The 20909-nt window shown below is 36.1% G+C and overlaps 1 protein-coding gene across 1 annotated transcript; it reads left to right on the forward strand.

Moving 5' to 3' along the window:
* Positions 1–9218: 9218 nt before the first annotated feature.
* LOC116640475 (olfactory receptor 4F21-like) lies at positions 9219–13300 on the forward strand. Its single transcript, XM_032417521.1, is given in 3 exon segments — positions 9219–9236; positions 12351–13134; positions 13137–13300. Coding segments are annotated over 3 exon segments (966 nt in total).
* Positions 13301–20909: the final 7609 nt, after the last annotated feature.

Here is a 20909-nt window from a genome sequence, read left to right on the forward strand (position 1 = left end):
TATGCACAAACAATGAATCATGGAACACTATATCTAAAACTAATGATGTAATGTATGGGGATTAACATAACAATAAAAAAATTAAAAAAAAAAAACAATAAAGCCATTGACCCCAGGTGGAAACCAAAAAAAAAAAAAAAAAGTTCTAGGGTACAAAACCAATATGCAGATATCTGTTGCACTTCTGTACACCAATAATGAAGCAACAGAAAAAGAAATTAAGAAAACAATCTCATTTACAATTGCATCATAAATAATAAGACATCTAGGAATAAACCTAACAAAAGAGATGAAAGACCTGAACTCTGAAAACTACAGAATACTGATGAAAGAAATTGAAGATGACACAAAGAAATGGAAAGACAGCCCATGCTCATGGATTGGAAGAATAAATATTATTAAAATGTCTATACTACCCATAGCATTCAATGCAATCTCTTTCAAAGTACCAATAGCATTCTTTATAGAACTAGAATAAACAATCCTAAAATTTGTATGGAAATACAAAAGACCCCAAATAGCCAAAACAATCTTTTTTTAAAAAAAGATTTTATTTATTCATTTGACAGAGAGATAGAGAGAGAGTATAAGTAGGCAGAGCAGCAGGCAGAGGGAGAGGGAGAAGCAGGCTCTCCGCCGAGCAGGTAGCCCGACATGTGGCTCAATCCCAGGACCCTGGAATCATGACCCGAGCCAAAGGCAGCCACTTAACCTACTGAGCCACCCAGGCACCCCCAAAACAATCTTGAAAAGGAAAAGCAAAGCTGGAGGTATCACAATTCCAGACACATATCTGAGAAAGGATTAGTATCCAAGAAATATAAAGAACTTATAAAATCCAACACCCAAAAACCAAATAATCCAATTTAAAAATGAGCAAAAGAAATGAACAGACATTTCTCCAAAGAAAACATCCAGATGGCCAACAGACATGCAAAGATGCTCAACATCATTCATCATCAGGGAAATGTAAATCAAAACTGCAATGAGATATCACCTCACACTTGTCAGAATGGTTAAAATCAACAACACAAGAAATAACAAGTTTTGATGAGGATATGAAGAAAAAGGAACCCTCTTGTACTGTTGATGGGAATGCAAACTGGTGCAGCCACTCTGGAAAACAGTATGGAGGTTTCTCAAAAAGTTAAAAATAGAACTACCCTATGATCCAGCAATCATACTACTGGATATTTACCCCCCAAATACAAAAACACTAATTTAAAGGGATACATGCACCCCTATGTTTATTGCAGCATTACTTACAACAGCCAAATTATGGAAGCATTCCAAGTGTCCATCAATGAATGGATAAAGAAGACATGGTATATATGCAATGGAATATTATTCAGCCATAAAAAAGAGTGGGATCTAGCTATTTGCTATGACATGGATGGAGGTAGAGAATAGAACACAAAGCATAATAAGTCAGTCAGAGAAAGACAAATACCACAATTTCACTCATGTGTAATTTAAGAAACAAAACAAATGAGCAAAGGGGAAAGAGAGAGAGAGAAAAAGAGAGACGAAGAAACCAAGAAAAAACAAGAAACAGACTCTTAATTATAAAGAACAAACTGATAGTTACCAGAGGTGAAGTGATAGGGGGATAGGTGAAAGAAGTGATGGGGATTAAGGAGTGAACTTGTCATGATGAGCACCAGGTGATGTATGGAAATGTTGAATCACTATATTGTACAACTGAAACTAATGTAACACTGTATGTTAACCATACTGGGAAAAAAATTTTTTGCTAACAAATATAGACAGTGAAATGCATTTAGTAGATCAATAACTATGTACCAGGAACCAGATGCATATGATTTAATACAGCAATGAATTCATATATGAAACAACAGGTATAACTGGAATTACCACCTAATTAAGTTTAACATAATACATTGTTGTTCTTAAAGATACATCAAGACTTCTGCACGGTCAAATAGCCAAGTTGAAAGAGATTGTTGTAGGAATCAAAACTCTGCCTCTTTGAGAGAGTGATGTCAACAAGATGGTGGAATAGGAAGTCCCAGCCCTCATTCCCCTATAGAAACACTTATTTGACAATAACATACAGACCAAAATACCTTTTTGAGAGGCCTGGAATCCAGTTAAAAAACTGTCGTACCTCACATAAGCAAAACACCAAGAATAGCCACATTAAATTGAGAAAGAAGAGTAATCTCTCTTTATCTGTGTAAGTTAGCACACCTCAGTGTCTAGAGAAATCACATCAGCCCTATATGTTTCCCATGGAGGAAGGAGAGAGTAGAACCTGCATCCTATAAGACCCGTAGGACCACAGCCTTTTGATGCACCACCTGAGGGGCCAGTTTGTATCTTCCTTTCACAAGTGTTGATGAACCAGTACAGGTTGGATATTTGAGGGAAACTAAAAATAAAGGAAAGGGGAAGGTGGCTTGCTACAGAAATAAAATAGAGAAAAGAGGGAAATTAACTGTACTAAAAGGGTTTTTTTAAATATAAACAAAATTAACAAGGTTTTATCTGGACTAACAAATGGGGCTCAAGTAAAAAAAAAAAAGAAAGAAAGAAAAAATTTTTTTTCAAGAAAATAAAAGGAGACCTTAAGACTGTTAACACAGGAACTTAAAAGATCATAAAAGACTATTACAAACAATTACATGCCAACAAATTGAATATCCTAAAAGAAATGGATAAATTCCTAGAAATACACAACCTACCAAAGTTGAATCATGAACAAACAGATATCTGAAATGACCAATAATGAGTAAGGAGATTGAATCACTAATCACAAGCTTCACAAAAAAAAAAAAAAAAAAAAAAAAAGCCCATAACCAGATGATTTCACTGGTGAATTCTACCAAACATTCAAACAAGAATTAACATCAATCCTTCTCAAACTCTTTCTAGAAATTAAATAGAACATTTCCAAACTCATTTTATGAGGCCACTATTAATATTTAGAAGGCCCTGATATCAAAAATAGACAAAGACATTTAGTTTTGTTGTTTCCTTTGCTGTGCAGAGGCTTTTTATTTTGATGTTGTCTCAATAATTTATTTTTGCTTTTGTTTCCCCTGCCTCAGGAGACATATCTAGAAAGAAGTTGTTGTGGCTGATGTCAAGAAAGTTACTGCCTGTGTTCTCATCTAGGATTCTTATGGCTTCCGGTCTCACATTAGGACTGCAATAGCCAAGTTATGGAAACAGTTTAAGTGTCCATCAACTGGTGAACGGATAAAGAAGATGTGGCATATATTTATATAATGGAATATTACTCAGCCATAAAAAAGAATGAAATCTTGCCATATGCAATGACATGGATGGACCTAGAGAGTATTATGCTAAGCAAAATAAGTCAGTCAGGGAAAGACAAATACCATATTTCATTCATTCATGTGGAATTTAAGAAACAAAACAAACAAGCGAAGGGGAGAAAAAGAGAGAGGGAGCAAACCAAGAGACAGACTCTTAACTATAGAGAACAAACAGATGGTTACCAGAGGGCATGTGTGTGGGGAATGGGTTAAATAGGTAATGGGGATTAAGGAGTATATTTGTTGTGATTAGCACTGGGTGTTGTATGGAAGTGTTGAATCACTCCATTGTACACCTAAAACCAATATTACATTGTATGTTAACTAACTGGAATTTAAACAAAACTTAAAAAAATAGACAAAGACACTACAAAAAAGAAAACTATAGACCAATATTCCTGATCAATACAGATGTAAAAATGCTCAACAAATTACAAGCAAACCAAAATTCAAAGATTAAAATGATCATACACCATGACCATGTAAAATTTATCCCTGGGATTTAAGGAAGAGTCAACATACACAAATCAATTAATATGGTACAGAACATTAACAGAATAAAAGATAAAAGTCATATGAGCATCTCAATAACTGAAGAAAAAACATTTAAAAACTGCCATTGCATGATTAAAACTCCCAACAAATTATATGGAAGGAAATTACTTCAATATACTAAAGGCTATATATAAAATTCTCACAGCTAACATAATCAGTGGAGAAAAACAGAAAGCTTTTCCTCTAAGAACAGGAACAAGGCAAGGTGGTCAACTCACACAATTTCTATTCAATACAGTACTGGAAGTTCTAGCCAGAGAAACTAGATGAGAAAAAGAAATAAAAAGCATCTAAGCCAGAAATAAAGAAAGAAAATTATTTCTGTTTGCACATGATCTTCTATGTAAAAAACCATAATGACTGCTCACACATACACCAAAAAACTGTAGAACTAATGAAAAACTGAGTTATGTTGCAGAATACAAAATCAGAATTCAAAAGATCATTGCATGTCTGTACATTACCAATAAACATTTGAAAAGGAAATTAAGAAAACAATCCCATTTACAATACCATCAACAGAATAAAATGCATAAGAATAAATTTAACCAAGGAGGTGAAACTTCTACACTGAAAACTATGGAACGCCAATATAAAAAAATAAAGTAGACACAAATAATGAAAAGATTTCTCACATTCCATGGATTAGAAGACTTAATATTATTCAAATGTCATTGTTATCCCAAGTGATCTACATATATAATATAATTCCTGGCACTATTCCACTGGCATTTTTCACCCAAAACAGAAAAAAAAAATCCTAAAATTCATATGGAACCATAAAAGAGCCTGAATACCCAAAACAATCTTGAGAAAGAAAAACAAAGCTAGAACTATCACAAATCCTGACTTCAAAATATATTACAAATCTATTGTAATTAAAACTGTATGGTACTAGCATAAAAGTAGACATAGACCAATGCAACAAACTAGAGAGCCCCAAAATAAGCCCACACAAATATAGTCAACTAATCTTTGACAAGAATGCCAAGAATACACAATGTAGAAAGGAGAGTCTCTTCAACAAATGGCATTTGGGGGCGCCTGTGTGGCTCAGTTGGTTAAGCGACTGCCTTCGGCTCAGGTCATGATCCCGGAGTCCCGGGATCGAGTCTGGCATCGGGCTCCCTGCATCAGGAGTCTGCCTCTCCCTCTGACCCTACCCCCTCTTGTGCTCTCTCTCTCTCTCTCTCTCTCAAATAAGTAAATAAAATCTTTAAAAAAAAATGGCATTTGGAAAACTGGATTTCCAAATGCAAAAGAATGAAATTGAACCCTTATCTTATACCATAGAGAAAAATCAACTGAAAGTGGAATAAAGATTTAAGGTACAAAAATCCTAAAATAAAACCTAAGGGAAATGCTTCATGACATTGTATTTGGCAATGATTTCTTAACATAACACCAAAAGCACAGACAACAAAAACAGAATACAGAAGTGGGACTACATCAAATGTAAAACCTTCTGTACAGAAAAACAAATGATTAGCTGAGTGGAAAGGCACCCTACAGAATGGGAGATACTATTTAAAAACTAGACTTCTCATAAGGGTTAATACCATATACATATGTATATATCACACAACTCTATATATATACATATAAAAAAGAACTCATACCACTCAATAGCAAAAACCAAATAATCCAATTTCAAAATGGGCAAAGGACCTGAATAGACATTTCTCAAAAGAAGACATACAAATGGCCAACAGGTGTATGAAAAGGTGCTCAACATCACTGATCATCACAGAAACGCATATCAAAATCACAATAAGATACCACCTCACATGTTACAGTGGTTATTATAAAAGAGACAAGAGAGAACAAGTGTTGGCAATAAATGTGGAGAAAAAGTAACCCTTGTACACTGTTCATGGGAATGTAAATTGGTACAGCATTTTGGAAAACAGTATGGAAGTTCTTCAAAATATTACAAATAGAACTACCTTATTATATAGCAATCCCACTTCTCAGTTTATATCTAAAGGAGTCAGTACCATTTCATTTCAGAGAGATATCTACACTCTTACATTCATTGCAGCATTATCCACAATAGCCAAGATATGGAAATAACCCAATGTCCCTCTATGGGTGAACGTAGAAAGAAAGTGTTTTATATACATACAATGAAATATTACAGAGCCTCAAAAAGGAAGGAAATCTTGTCATATGCAACAACATGGATGAACCTAGAGGACATTACACTAAGTGAAATCAGCCAGTCATCAAAGGACAAATGCTACATGATCTCACTTATCTGAGGTATCTAAAATAATCAAATCATGGGGCGCCTGGGTGGCTCAGTTGGTTAAGTGTCTGACTTCAGCTCAGGTCATGATCTCAGGGTCCTAGAATTGAGCCTCACGTAGGACTCCACACTCAATGGGGAGTCTGCTTGTCCCTATCTTCTCCTTCTACCTCTGTTCCTACCGCCCCCCATGCTTGCTCTCTCTCTCTAATAAATATAATCTTTTAAAAATTAAAAAAAAAATAAGTCATAAAAACAAAGTAGAATGATGGTTTCCATGGACTGGGGGGGAGGGGGGAGAGAGAAATTAAGAGTTGCTATTCAATAGATACAAATTTTCAGTTATATAAGATGAATGAGTTCTAGAGATCTACTGAACAACACTCTACCTGTAGTTAACAACATTGTGTTGGACACAAAAAACTCTTGTTAGGAAAGCGGATAGAGTATCCTTAGAGCAAGTATCAAGTATTCTTTTTTTTTTAAGATTTTATTTTTAAGTAATCTCTACACCCAACGGGGGCTTGAACTTAACAACTGTGAGACCAAGAATCGCACACTCTATCAACTGAGTCAGCCGGGTGCCCCAAGTATCAAGTATTCTTACAACAATTAAAACACACACACACACAAAAACACACAAAAAACAAAACTCTACATTTTTTAAAAGACTTATTTATTTGAGAGAGAGAGAACGGGGTGGAGGGGCAGAAGGAGAGAGAAGCTTAAGCAGACTCTATACTGAGCTTGGAGTCTGACCATCCCATGACCCTGAAATCACGACCTGAGCTGAAACCAAGAGTTGCACTTAACCAACTGTGCCACCCAGATGCCCCAAAACTCTACATCTTTGAATTCATTGATGGTAGTACTAATCTCTACAATTCTTCTTAAAATGAAATATTGTTTGGGTTTATTGTTTTAGTAGGTTAATTAGGTCTAATTTGCTTCACTTGGCTTTTCTTGTCATAACAGCTTTCATTTCATGGCTTAGGTAATCAATATGGAAATCTTCCATTTGTTAGTATATCTACGCCAACTTTTATCTCAAAGTATGGACATAACTAAAGAATGGATTTAGGAAACCACAGCGCACACTGTGAAATGGGCACAGACAAAATTTCATTGGCCAACTGACCGCCACAAACCTCTATTTCTGACTGGTTGTCCACAGTAGCATTCTCTTTCTCCAGAAATTAGTGACAGTTCAAAATCAAAATCAGTGTCTCATAACCCCCAAAATTCTGATTATTATTCTGATTATCCTTTGAAGGATAGGAAAAATATAGTATAAATTCGTGGCTGTGTAGAAGGGTCCTTCCTCAAGAGGACACAGCCTTCCCTTCACTCAAGGAGCTTTAGTTTGGTAAATTGGATTGATTCTAAAATAAATTTCTAGATGCATTAAACAAATTACTTGTCGCCTGGATCTGGGAATGGAAGTGGGGATTAACTACAAATAGGAACAAGGAATATTTTGGGGTGATAGAATTATTCTAAAACTGAATTATGATGATGATTATACAACTCTATAAATTTATTTAAAATTATTGAGTAGTACATTTAATTGGATAAATTTTACAGTATACGTATTAAACCCCCATAAAGTTGTTAAAATACCAAGTGAGATTTTGCCAATCTAATATTTCACTACTTTTGGAACTCCCCTGATTTGTTCAGATATCAATTCATTATTTCTCAAAATTCCAAGTTAGACAGACCATTATGGGTGTAATGTGATAGTTTTCTTAAACTTGATAGTAGTGCCAAACTAATACTATCAACTAATACTATCAATACCATCAATAGTATACTGAAAAGAAAGGAAAAAAAGAAGAAGAAGAATGTAGCAGGAGGGGAAGAATGAAGGGGGGGAAATCGGAGGGGGAGAAGAACCATGAGAGACAATGGACTCTGAAAAACAAACTGAGGGTTCTAGAGGGGAGGGGGTTGGGAGGATGGGTTAGCCTGGTGATGGGTATTGAGGAGGGCACGTTCTGCATGGAGCACTGGGTGTTATGCACAAACAATGAATCATGGAACACTATATCTAAAACTAATGATATAATGTATGGGGATTAACATAACAATAAAAAAAATTTTAAATAAAAAAAAAATACCATCAATAGTATATTAATACTATCAATATACTATAGTATATACTAGACTATTACATAATTTGCAATAACGCAATGAACATCTGAAGTTAACCTAAGGTTTTCTAATTTGAAAAAAAATTATCAGAGCACATAATCACAGATCATCACATTGAACTGCCCAATTTCCCTGGATCTCTTCTGCAAGTTGTGATGATTGACCCTTGGGAAAACCAGTGTGCACAAAAGACCTGGTTTCCATTAGAAGCAATTATGGACTCTATCCAGTCCTACCATCCAGTCCGGCTAATTGACTACCTTCCAAATGGTAGGAACTATTTATAACTTTGTCTTAAGAAATGGTGGCGACTCAAAAGGGTGTGAACTGTCTATGTGTCTCAATCTCTTGAAGCTCCTGCTGAGTAAGATCTGCACCTGAGCAGGTACAAATGAAACCTGCTCTCTAACTCCCTAGGAACTGGTTACATTTTACCTTCTTTCTTCTTTACTCAGGTTCCTTTTGCTCATACTCTTTATTTGAATCATTTTTACTCGTACAGTTTTTATATAGGTTCTGGTCTCTTTTTCATAATTTCAATTGTATTGTGGGGTGAATTTCTCTTCAAAGAGCCCATATCTTTTTAAATTGATATGTGAAGGGGTTTCAATTTTCCATCCTTTTTTTTCTCTAACATTAAATTCATGGAAATTCATGGAACATTATATCTTGGTTATTTCATTTCAAGTGAGTATAATCTGGCAGAGCAAGCTATCTTATGTTCAGAAAGAACTGAACAATCAAGTCTTAAAAATCATTATAATTATTTTTTAAAATGTAGTAAGTACTTGTTATATGCCACAGCATGCTCTGCTGTTCCCCATGTATTAACTCATGTAATCCTTACAACAACACTATAAGGTAAGTACTATTATCATCCCTATTTTACAGATGAGGAAATTCAGGGACAGAGAAGTGAAGCAACTCACCCAAGGACCCATAGCTCATAAATCAAGGAGATGGAGATTCGAATCCAGGTAGTCTGTCCCCAGAATGTTTGCTATTAGTTACTACATAATACTGCTATTCATAAAATTACTCCTATATCATTTTTCCTATTTCCTCCACTAATTTCAAATTTTCTTTAAAAATTAAAAAATCCATAAATATTACTTATAAAAATATAGAAAATAAAAGTTCATATTTAGGAAAAAACAAAATCACTTAAAATCCCACAAACTAAATATACTATAAAGTCTAATTATTTCTATACATACATTTACATTATATTTGGTGTTTTAAAATCTTTTTTAACTTAACAAAGTATATATTTTTCAGTCAGTTTAGTTTATCCAAAGTTCTAATTTATGTCATGTGCATCAAAAACTCTTCTGAACATAGATTCAAATGTATTTAAAAGTTCTCTTCCTTCTTCATGTACCAAACAGCTTTTCATTGGAGCCTTAAGCATAAAAAGTGTACTACTCTTTTGAATTACTGAATTTTTCCAAATACCCAGTGATGTTTTCAGTTTAGGAATATGTCTATAGCATGCTTTAATACTTCATTGTAATTTGAGGACAGTTCCAGATATTCTGTAATGACCATACATTTCACATTTTGTTTGAGGCAAAAAATAAAGAGGAAAGTTTGTACTTTTTCCAGTTTTACTGTATTAGACTTAGGATCTATTTGGGCATGTAGGGTGCTGAGGTCACTCCGTGAGAACAGTATCACGACAAGGAGGTTGCTGATCCAGATTGGTTTCCATTCTCCCATCAGTAATCAGGTGCCAATAACTTCAAACCCCAAAGTCATTTGGTAAAGATTTATTCTCCACCAAATCTCCTACAGTGGCTTCTATGCCCCTGATTTTGCCTACCATGTCTTCTTGAATGTTAGTGAAGACTATCATTTGATAGTACCTACCCTTGTGCCAGAAATTGTGCTAACTACTGGGGTATACAAAGTTGGCTAAAAGCCCTTTTTCTCAAAGAAATTATATTATAAATTATAACTATATTATAAATTATAAATATATTATAAAGAAATTATAATATACTTTATTATAAAGAAGTACAAGATATAACGGTAGTTCATAGACCCTACTCTGCTTAGGGTTATAAATGAATACTTCAGAGTAGCTTGCATTTAATCTCAGTTTTGAAGGATAAAGGAAAAGGGGAATTAACATTTCTGCCAGATAGTTTTACCCATATACTCTCAAATCTTCATAACATCTGGAGATATAAGTTAGACACCTCTCAATTTATAGACAAATAAATACCATCAGCATAATTGGCTAGCATACCCTAGTTTATATAGATCATAAGTGGCAGAACTAGAATGGCAACCGAGTCTATCAGGCCTTTTAGGCAAATATGTTTCTACTTAGTAATGACCGGGAATAACACAGATGACAGTATATGCGAGCAGAGAAATGTGAAAAAATAGAGTAACACATTGTTTATAAAGAGTCTGACGTGATATGCTACTGAATTTTAACATATCCACAATGATAGAACCAGAAAATGAAATAGGAGAGTTACATGACCATATTTGATATTTTCTAAATTATGTTCAATTAGCCAACATATAGTACATCATTAGTTTTTGCTGTAGTGTTCAACGATTCATTAGTTGCATATAACACCATATTTGATCTTTAGATAGACAAACCTGAAAGCAGAGTGTAGAACATATGAAATATAGATAAGATTGGAGGCAGAGATATCATTCAGAAGGCTTTATGGTCATTAATTCGAAAAAATATAGAGACCTGAAATAAAACTGACAGTGGAAACGAAGAGGAAGAAACAAAATGGAAATATTCAAGAAGTGTAATCTTCCATCTGGTATATAAGGTGAGAGAGGATAAAATGTGCCCGGAAGACTCCTGGATTAAGCATCTGAGAGAACACTCATGATATTTCCTAAGGCATTAAAAGAGGATAAAATCATGAGTGTAGCCTTGCACAATTTAATTTTGAAGTGTTTGAGGGATGTCCATTTATGTACTACAGTACAGTCTTGGATATATTATGCTAGAGTGCAAGAATAGAACTACACATATAGAAATCTTTAATAAGTGGGGAGTAGTTAAAACTGCATGTCTGGAATGAAAAAAATATTTAAAGGCTTCTGAGTCATATCAATACTCAAAGATAAGCGGGCTTGGGGGTTGGGGGGAATCCATGCATCAGTGAAAGACACAAAAAAGAAGTTAGAAATATAGGAGAAAAATCAAGAGAGATCTGTTATACAAATATTAAAAATGCATTCAGCTTCAAGTAACATTGCCTTATTTACAGTCTCTTAAGCAAAGTAAGTTTTTATTTTTCTCAACAAGATATGAGAAGGCAGACCTTTGCTGACATCAGTCAAAGACCTTTTACCCTGGATTATTTTTCTATCTGTTCATAGTATCATCTTTAACATGTAGATACTCAAAGCTCATGGTTGCTCATCTTTGGGCATCACATTAATATTGAATGCAGGAATAAAAGAGCCAGAAAGAGACTTCTCCACATTAATCTTTGTATTTTACTCTGGGAAAGAAAACCTTCCACAGAAGGCATTGTTCTGTATCTCATCAGAACTTGGCTACATGCCCCTCTTACAACAAGCCATGGCAAGTCACATAGATTATCATATTTCATCCCAGGGCTAAGATAAGAACCTACCCTCTCCCAAAATTGAGAAATCTCCACCAAATACCTAAATGGATAGGTGTTCTCTTAGCATAAACTGGTATAGAAAAGGCTTTGGGATAGGCAACCAATACATATACAGCAACTAGTGAGAGAGGAAATTTCAAAAACAATGCATGATCAATAGTACCAAATTTGGAGAAAAAGCATGTAAGATAAAGACTGAAAACTGTTTATTATATGTGACATTTTCATATGTAGACCATTTTGTGCTAAATCCCTGGTGACTTCTCTAAAAGGATTTTCTGGAATGCAAGCTAGCTTGTTTTGGCTTGTTCAATAAATACAATGTATAAGTTAAAATAAACTTACCTGTGAAGCGTTTTTAGAGAGTAAAGGGAAAATAAGAAGGATACCCCCCTCCCATCCTTGACAGATTTGATTTTTGAAGGAGAGATGCTATGTGTAACACCTTGATATGGTTTCATCTGTATTTCTGAGTTTTTTCTCATCTTGATATGTTCTTTGCTCTATTTAGGGGTCATCTTGGGAAACCTTTTTATTTTGTTTTTGGTAATTTTTGATTCTCACCTACATTCTCCCATGTATTTCCTGCTGGCCAACCTGTCCCTCATTGATGTGGGTCTTTCCTCTACCACAGTTCCCAAGATAATCAAAGACCTCTTAAATGAATACAGAGTAATTTCTTTCCAAGGTTGTATGATACAGATATGTTTTATTCACGTAATAGGAGGAGTGGAGATGGTGTTACTCATAGCCATGGCATTTGACAGGTGTACAGCAATCTGTAAGCCTCTTCACTACTTGAAAATCATGAATCCTAAAATATGTATTTCATTTGTAATCACTGGATGGGTAACTGGGGTGATCCATGCTATGTCTCAGTTTTTATTTGTTATAAAGTTGCCTTTTTGTGGGCCTAATAAAGTGGACAGCTTTTACTGTGACTTTCTTAAGATCATAAAACTTGCATGCACAGATGCAGCCAAGTTTGAGTTTATTGTTACTGCCAACAGTGGCTTCATGGGCATGAGCACCTTCCTCCTGCTAATCCTTTCCTATTCGTTCATTTTGATCACCGTCTGGAAACGTGCTTCAGGAGACTTATCCAAGGCATTTGTTACTTTGTCAGCTCATATCACTGTGGTTTTTTTATTTTTCAGTCCATGCATGTTTTTGTATGTCTGGCCTTCTCCCCCACCTTCAACTGATAAAAATCTGTTCATTGTGGACTTTGCTATCACCCCTGTCTTGAATCCTGCTATCTAACACTAAGGAACAAAGACATAAAGGCAGCTATAAAAAGACTTGCAAAAAGTTATCTTATTCCAGATTTTGTTGACCACTCTTTTGGGGGAGCTCTAAAACGAAACATCCCATTACACGCTGACCCATCCCTACTTAGGTACCTCAAATTTAACGTATCTTAAACAAACTCATCATCTGCCATCCTAAGCCAGCTAACACTTCACCTGTGGAGTATACCATTACCAATCATGGGAATGTAAATTCATCATACTAAGAATTGCTATTCTAACAGAGAATAGCATAATCTGACAAAGAACATTTGAATTTTGAATTTTTATTTTTCAAATAAAAATGTAATGACACTGTTTCTACTATTCATAACATCTAAAAATAACCTGTAAATTAGTTCTGATGAATGGAATGAACATCAAGAATCATCACATTAAATTGCTCTGTGTGTGTGTGTGTGTGTGTGCGCGCGCACGCGCGCGCGCATGTGTATGGCTCCAATAGCTTTACTTATTATTTAAAAGAAGACCCAGGGACAAATTCAGTGGGCCAGGAGTTTATTTGGATGGGGCACCAGGAACACATTTGTTCAGAAGTGGAGACAGGGGACACAAAAGGAAAGGATGCCAACAGAGGGTATATTAACTTGTATTCTACTAAATGGACATTGGGGTGCAATTCTGCTATGGCCCTCTAGGAGAAAGTATGTATTCTATAACATATTTATTTCACTTGAGGCAAGGAAGCTGTGTATTTCTGTGTTGGGGTAGCTCTGAGGCATTAACTCCATGGCAGTTTCAGGCCTCCCCATATAGTAGGTTGAGCAGTTTTGATATCCAGAGAAAAGTCCTCAGGCAGAAAATCTTTGCAGTTTATGGTATAAAACAATATATATTCTTGGGAATATTAAACACAGAGGGATATATATGCAACATTGAAATCATCAGATACACTCCACATCTTCCCATGCTTAGAGACATTCATGTTCCATGTAAGTTCACTCCATCACTGATTCTTCAAATACAGGAAGATCTGCTGATCTAGATCACTTGCCCAGATCCATATCTTCCTACCTAAGAAGGCTAAATCCATGATTACTGTGCTCTTGTCATGCTGCAATTGCTGCAACTGCCCATTTAGAGTTATCACAATAATGGTTAATGCAAGTGTAGCAGCAATTCTATTTCTTTGTGATAATGAAGGTTCATTATACCTGGCATGATAGTAACTGTTTTTTGTGTGCTGATCTACAACACAAGGAAACAAAAATGACTAGTGAGCTACTAAAACTTTAGGTTTACTGAAATGCTTACTCTGTCCCCAGAAGCATTCACCCTACCCCAGCAGAGGTCAAAGTTGTAGGTCTAGAAAGCTCAAATTCTTCAAGGAAGTGATGGTAAGTGGAGCCACTCTCACTGACTAGCTTTGGTTTCCAGACCTATGCATTTTGGAATACAGTACCTTATAATGTCGATTGGTTCAAAGTATATATCACATGTTAAAGCACAAAGTGTCATCACCAAACATACTTACTTGCACCTTTATTTGCATCTTTATAAGGCTATTCCCAGGTCCTATTAGTCTCACACTTTTGCATACCATATATTGCTGCACCAGTGGATCACTTGGTTATGTGTCCACTGTTGTACTTTCTTGGCAAAGATATTTCTTTGTCCTAAGCAATGTTATGAAGGACATTGGACTTTCTATGTGTCTTTGGATCACTTAATGACCAAGCTACTTCCCTAAGGATAGTCAAAACCAAAACCATACTTGGGAAACACCTTTACCCCAGTAAGAACGACTCGCTTTCTTCCACCATGAAAGGGATCTAATGTAAACAAATACTAAGTTGCTACCAAGTTGCTGATTAAATGCATCAACAGATGAAACCATATCAAGGGTTCAGATTCCATCATGTTTGTCCTTTCAGAAATACAGATGGAATCTGAAACCTTGATATGGTTTCATCTGTATTCTGAAAGGACAAACATTAATAGTGGCTGTCACTTTAATTGCCTTACTGAGAAGAGACCATACTGAAAGAACCCATGGAAAGACTTCATCCTTGCCATTCATAACTACTTCATTCATGGGTCCATAGTGCAAGCACTATAGTGGCTGAGCTAGGTTACCAACTCTGCTACTTAACACTCTTCTTGGAATACAGTAAGAACAGAAACATAAATAAGAAGTGTATAAGTGTTGTTCTTCCTGGTGTCTTCTGGCTAAAGAAGCAATTATATCACATATCATCATGGCCTATGTGTAAGTAACCACTATCCACTTTAAAGGACAATCTCAGTTAGGCAGAAATTATAAAACTGACCCATACTTGTGAGGACAAATATCATACACTAGAGTCATTTGATAATTCCCAACAAAGTGCTAGGGTAATTGTTTTTTGTTTATTGTGGGTTTTGTTTTGTTTTGTTTTTGCTTTCCTTAATCACATAAAAAAGGTAGGTTAATACATATGGTATGAAATGGAAGGATTAAATGAAATATCAACTCCAGAAACAAATAAACTAGCAATTAGGAAGGAGTTGAGGTAGAAAATCTGTGCTGTTGAATGTACACTCATAAGAATAAAAGTAGAATAATTAGTAAGGAAAGCCCAGATAAGATTTAATTTCTATCCTACAATAAAGGTAGATTCTCAAAACAGAGGTGAAGAAATCCATATAATCAGAAATAACTAAGAATTTGAACAAAAAGTTGAGTTCTTCACACACAAAAAAAATTAGATACATATCTTCAAAATAAATTAATTGGATGAAATTATTTTAAAATTATATCATAAAGTAACTTTCAATAATGTGAAATTTATATAATTGTGGCATAAAATATTCAATTTTAAGCAAGGCAAAACAAGTAGAAAACATGAAAAAAAGAAAAGATTATATTTTACTACATTAACTTTAAATTTATCAGAAACAAATATAAAGGCTTCTGGTTTCTAGTTCTGCATGTAAGGAACTTGGAAGTCACTATTCCATCCTAACAACAAACAAAGTAGAAAAGACTGAAAAATCAACAACTCTTCTTGGATCCAGAAGAAAGGGGAGGACACAGGGCAAACTGCTGTCTCCTAGATTAGAGACACAAACAAACACAGGTCATCATGGCTTATTAGAGCAGACACAAACAACAGAAACTGCTATAGGAATGAGAGCCGGAGTAGGAAACCTAAACCATAATTGATGAATTGCTGGAGTCTCAGCATAGGCAATTTTGAAAGTTAAAAACTGTCCAGCCATAGGGGGGGTCCCAAAAATATTGTTAGGTTTACTTCTAGCAGATTCCCTAGTAAATAACTAAGAAAAATCCCCTCAGGTTTCTGGCAGAGAAAAGGAAAAAGGAAATATTTTGAAATATACCACAACACTCTGTTTTTCTTAAGAAGTCCTGCCCTCAATGGAAAGTAGTAAACCAGAATCTAAACTACTGAGGTATTATAAGAGCCTAAATGACCTGGGGACGGCAAATACCCAACCAACCCATGCTTGCCATTCTGTCCCATCTAAGGTGGGATTAAAAAAAAAAAAAAAAAAAGCAGAGACACCTGTAAAGTTCACAGTCCAGAGGCATAGGCTTATTAAAAGACTAAGACCTAACTGTGAGGCTGTATAATGCTTCCCCTCTACCCACATTTCCCCACCACATTAACTAAGGCCTACTTACAGCAGTTCCTTTTACCCAGTACATCATGTCTACCTATCAAGAAAAAAATTACAAGGCATGCTAAAAGGCAAAAAACACAATTTGAAGAGACAAAACAAGCTTCAGAGGTAGACATAGCAGGGATGTTGGAATTATCAGACCAGAAATTTAAAATAACTATGATAAATGTGCTAAGGGCTCTAATGGATAAAACAGACAGCATGTAAGAACAGATAGCCAATGTAAGCAGAGGGATGGAAATCCAAAGACAGGACAAAAAAGAAACGCCAGAGATCAAAAACACTGTAAAAGACATGATAAGTGACTTTGATGGGCTCATTAGTAGATGGGACATGGATGAGGAAAGAATCTCTTAACTAGATGATATATCAATAGGATCTTTGACAACTAAAGAACAAAGAGAACAAAAAAATTTAAAAAAAGAACAGAATATCTAAGGACTGTGGGATAACTAAACAAGGTGTGATATATGCATAATAGGAATGCCAGAAAGAGAGAAAAGGGGACAGAAAAAAAATATTTAAAATGATAATGACTGAGAATTTTCCCCAAATTGATGTCAGACACCAAACCACACGTCCAGAAAGCATAGAGAACACCAATAGGATAAATGCCAAAAAAAAATTACACAAGGCATATCATTTTTCAATTACAGAAAATGAAAGATAACAAAAAGTACTGATTGAAGTCACAGAAAAAAACCAACCCTAATGTATAAAAAATCAAACAGAAGAACCATATCCAACTTCTCCTCAAGATATCATGCAAGCCAGAAGAGAATAGAGTAAACTATTTAATGTATTGAGAGGGAAAAAAAACTAGAATTCTATACTCAAAATTATCCTTTAAAGTAAAGAAGAAATAGAGATTTTCTCAGGCAAATAAAAATTGAGAGAATTTACCAGTAGATCCACCTTGAAAGAAATAGTAAAAGAAGTTCCTTAGAGAGAAGGAAAATATAGCTAGAAACTCAGATCTACACAAAGAAAGGAAGAGCATAGAAGAAGGAATAAGTGAAGGTAAAATAAAAACTTATTTTCCTTATAATTGTTCTAACAGATAACTGTTTAAACAATAATAGCGACTACGTACTCAATTATATATGCCTATGTTTATATATTATGCATGTATATGTGTATATACATACAAATATATGCTTATATATGCTTATGTTAAGTGAATTGAATGATAACAATGATACAGGAAGACACTAGGATTATTTTGTAATTACAAGGTACCTACAGTACCCATGAAGTAGTATAGTGTTATTTGAAAGTGGACTTGGAATAGTTGGAAATGTACATTGCAAACTCAAATAACTTAAAGTAAAAAAAAAAAAAAAAAATTTTACAAATTATATACCAAGAAAGTAGAGAAAATAGAATCGTATAAAATACTCAACTAGGGGCGGAGCAAGATGGCGGAGGAGTAGGAGACCTGGATTTCGTCTGGTGTCAGGAATTCAGCTAGATAGAGATCAAACCATTCTGAACACCTACAAACTCAACAGGGATCGAAGAAAAGAATAGCAACAACTCTCTGAACAGAAAAGCGACCACTTTCTGGAAGGTAGGACGTGCGGAGAAGTGAATCCGAGGCGATATTCGGGAGGATAGACGACGGGGGAGGGGGCCTCCATCGGCCACTTCTGGCAAGTGATACACCAGCAGAGCACAAAATTGGAACTTTTAGAAGTCGGCTCCACTGAGGGACTTCGCTCCAGTGACTAAGTGGGGGGTGGAACCCTCGCGGGACAGTGTGGTCTCAGGACCCTCAGGGTCCAGAAAGACCGGGGGTGCCTAAGTGCTGCAGAGCTCCCAGGTATCGGAGCGGGGAAGGTGGCTGCAGAGACGGGGCAAGGAGTGGGCTCTCAGCTCGGGGTTGCCATAAACCATGATCAGTGGCACAGTCGGGCCACTGCTCCTCCAGCAGGGACCCAACAAGCAGCAGATCTGGGGAGACTCCCCTTCCTCCCCCGGGAGGAGCGGCGCGGTAGTGCACAGCAGGGATCTGCTGGGTTTGGAGACTCCACACGGGGTCGTGGGCCAGAGATAGAAACGCTTGGTCACAGGCTGGGTGAGCACAGAGTGTGGCCGGAGACCGGGGAGACGGGAGTGACTGACTGCTTTTCTATGGGGGCGCACTGGGGAGTGGGGACCCGAGTTCTCGGCTCCTCCAGGGCAGAAGTTGGGAGGCCGCCATTTTCACTGTCGTCCTCCAAAGCTGCACCAAAAGCTTGCAGGGAACAAAAGCTCCCGAGAGCAAACCCGAGCAGATTACTTAGCCCAGACCCTGGCAAGGGTGGGGCAATTCCGCCTCCAGCAAAGACACTGGGGAACCATGGCAGCAGGACCCTCCCCCAGAAGATCAGCAAGAACAGCCAGCCAAGACCAAGTTTACCAATCAATGAGAACAGCAGAACTCCAGCGCTAGGGGAATACTGCACGTAGAATCCATGGCTTTTTTACCATGATTCTTTAGTCTTTCAAAGTTAATTTTTTTTTTTGAATTTTTCTTTTTCCCTTTTTCAACCAACATCTTATCAATCCCTTTTTTTTTTTAAAAGATTTTTATTTATTTATTTGACAAAGAGAGACACAGTGAGAGAGGGAACACAAGCAGGGGGAGTGAGAGAGAGAGAAGCAGGCTCCCCGCGGAGCAGGGAGCCCGATGCAGGGCTCGATCCCAGGACCCTGGGATCATGACCTGAGCTGAAGGCAGACGCTTAACGACTGAGCCACCCAGGCGCCCCTATCAACCCCTTTCTAAAAAAACATTTTTATTTTTCATTTTTAGAGTCATATTCTATTCCTTCATAGTAGTTACCCTTATTTTTGGCATATATATATAAGTTGTTCTCTCTTTAAAATTTTGAGATACAGTTTCTTCTAACAGATGAAAATATACCCTAAATCTCTAGTGTATGGCTTTGTTCTAGTCTCCTGCCTGATCACATTCTCTCCCTTTTTTTCTTTTCTTTTTTAAATCCTCTTCTCTTTTTTCAAACAATTTATCAATTCCTTTTATAAAATTTTTTACAATATTCATCTTTACAGTCATATTCCATCCCTTCATCTGTCAACCCTTATTTTTGTACATATATAAGTTTTTCTTTCTTTAAAATTTTGGGAGACACTTCCTTCTAACAGACCAAAATACACACAAAATCTAGTGTGTGGCACAGATCTATGCACCAGCCTGATCATATTTGATCATATTCCAGGGTTTTTTTTGTTTTGTTCTGTTTTTATCTTTTTCTTTTTCCTTTTTTTTCTTTTTCTTTTTACTTTCTTTCCCTTTCTTTTCCCCTGGCTTCAGGTCTTTTCTGATTTGTTTAGAGTATACTTACTGGGGACGTTATCACTCTGTTAGCATTTTGTTCTCTCATTAATCTATTCTCCTCTGAACAAAATGACAAGACGGAAAAAATCACCTCAACAAAAAAAACAAGAGGTAGTACCGACTGCCAGAGACCTACTCAATATGGACATTAGTACGATGTCGGATCTAGAGTTCAGAATCATCACTTTAAAGATACTAGCTGGGCTTGAAAAAAGCATGGAAGTTATTAGAGAAACCCTTTCTGGAGAAACAAAAGAACTAAAATCTAACAAAGTCGAAATCAAAACGGCAATTAATGAGGTGCAATCAAAAATGGGGGCACTAACTGCTAGGATAAATGAGGCAGAAGAGAGAATCAGTGAGATAGAAGACCAAATGATGGAAAACAAAGAAGCTGAGAAAAAGAGAGATAAACAACTACTGGATCACGAGGGCAGAATTCGAGAGATAAGCGATACCATAAGACAAAACAACATTAGAATAATTGGGATCCCAGAAGAAGAAGAAAGAGAGAGAGGGGCAGAAGGCATACTGGAGCAAATTATAGCAGAGAACTTCCCTAATTTGGGGAAGGAACCAGGCATCAAAATCCAGGAGGCACAGAGAACCCCTCTCAAAATCAATAAAAATAGGTCAACACCCCAACACCTAATAGTAAGACTTACGAGTCTCAGAGACAAAGAGAAATTCCTGAAAGCAGCTCGGGAGAAGAGATATGTAACCTACAATGGTAGAAACATTAGATTGGCAACAGAC

The sequence above is a fragment of the Phoca vitulina genome, unplaced genomic scaffold, assembly GCF_004348235.1.
Source record: "Phoca vitulina isolate PV1807 unplaced genomic scaffold, GSC_HSeal_1.0 scaffold20, whole genome shotgun sequence".
NCBI classification, from domain to species: domain Eukaryota; kingdom Metazoa; phylum Chordata; class Mammalia; order Carnivora; family Phocidae; genus Phoca; species Phoca vitulina.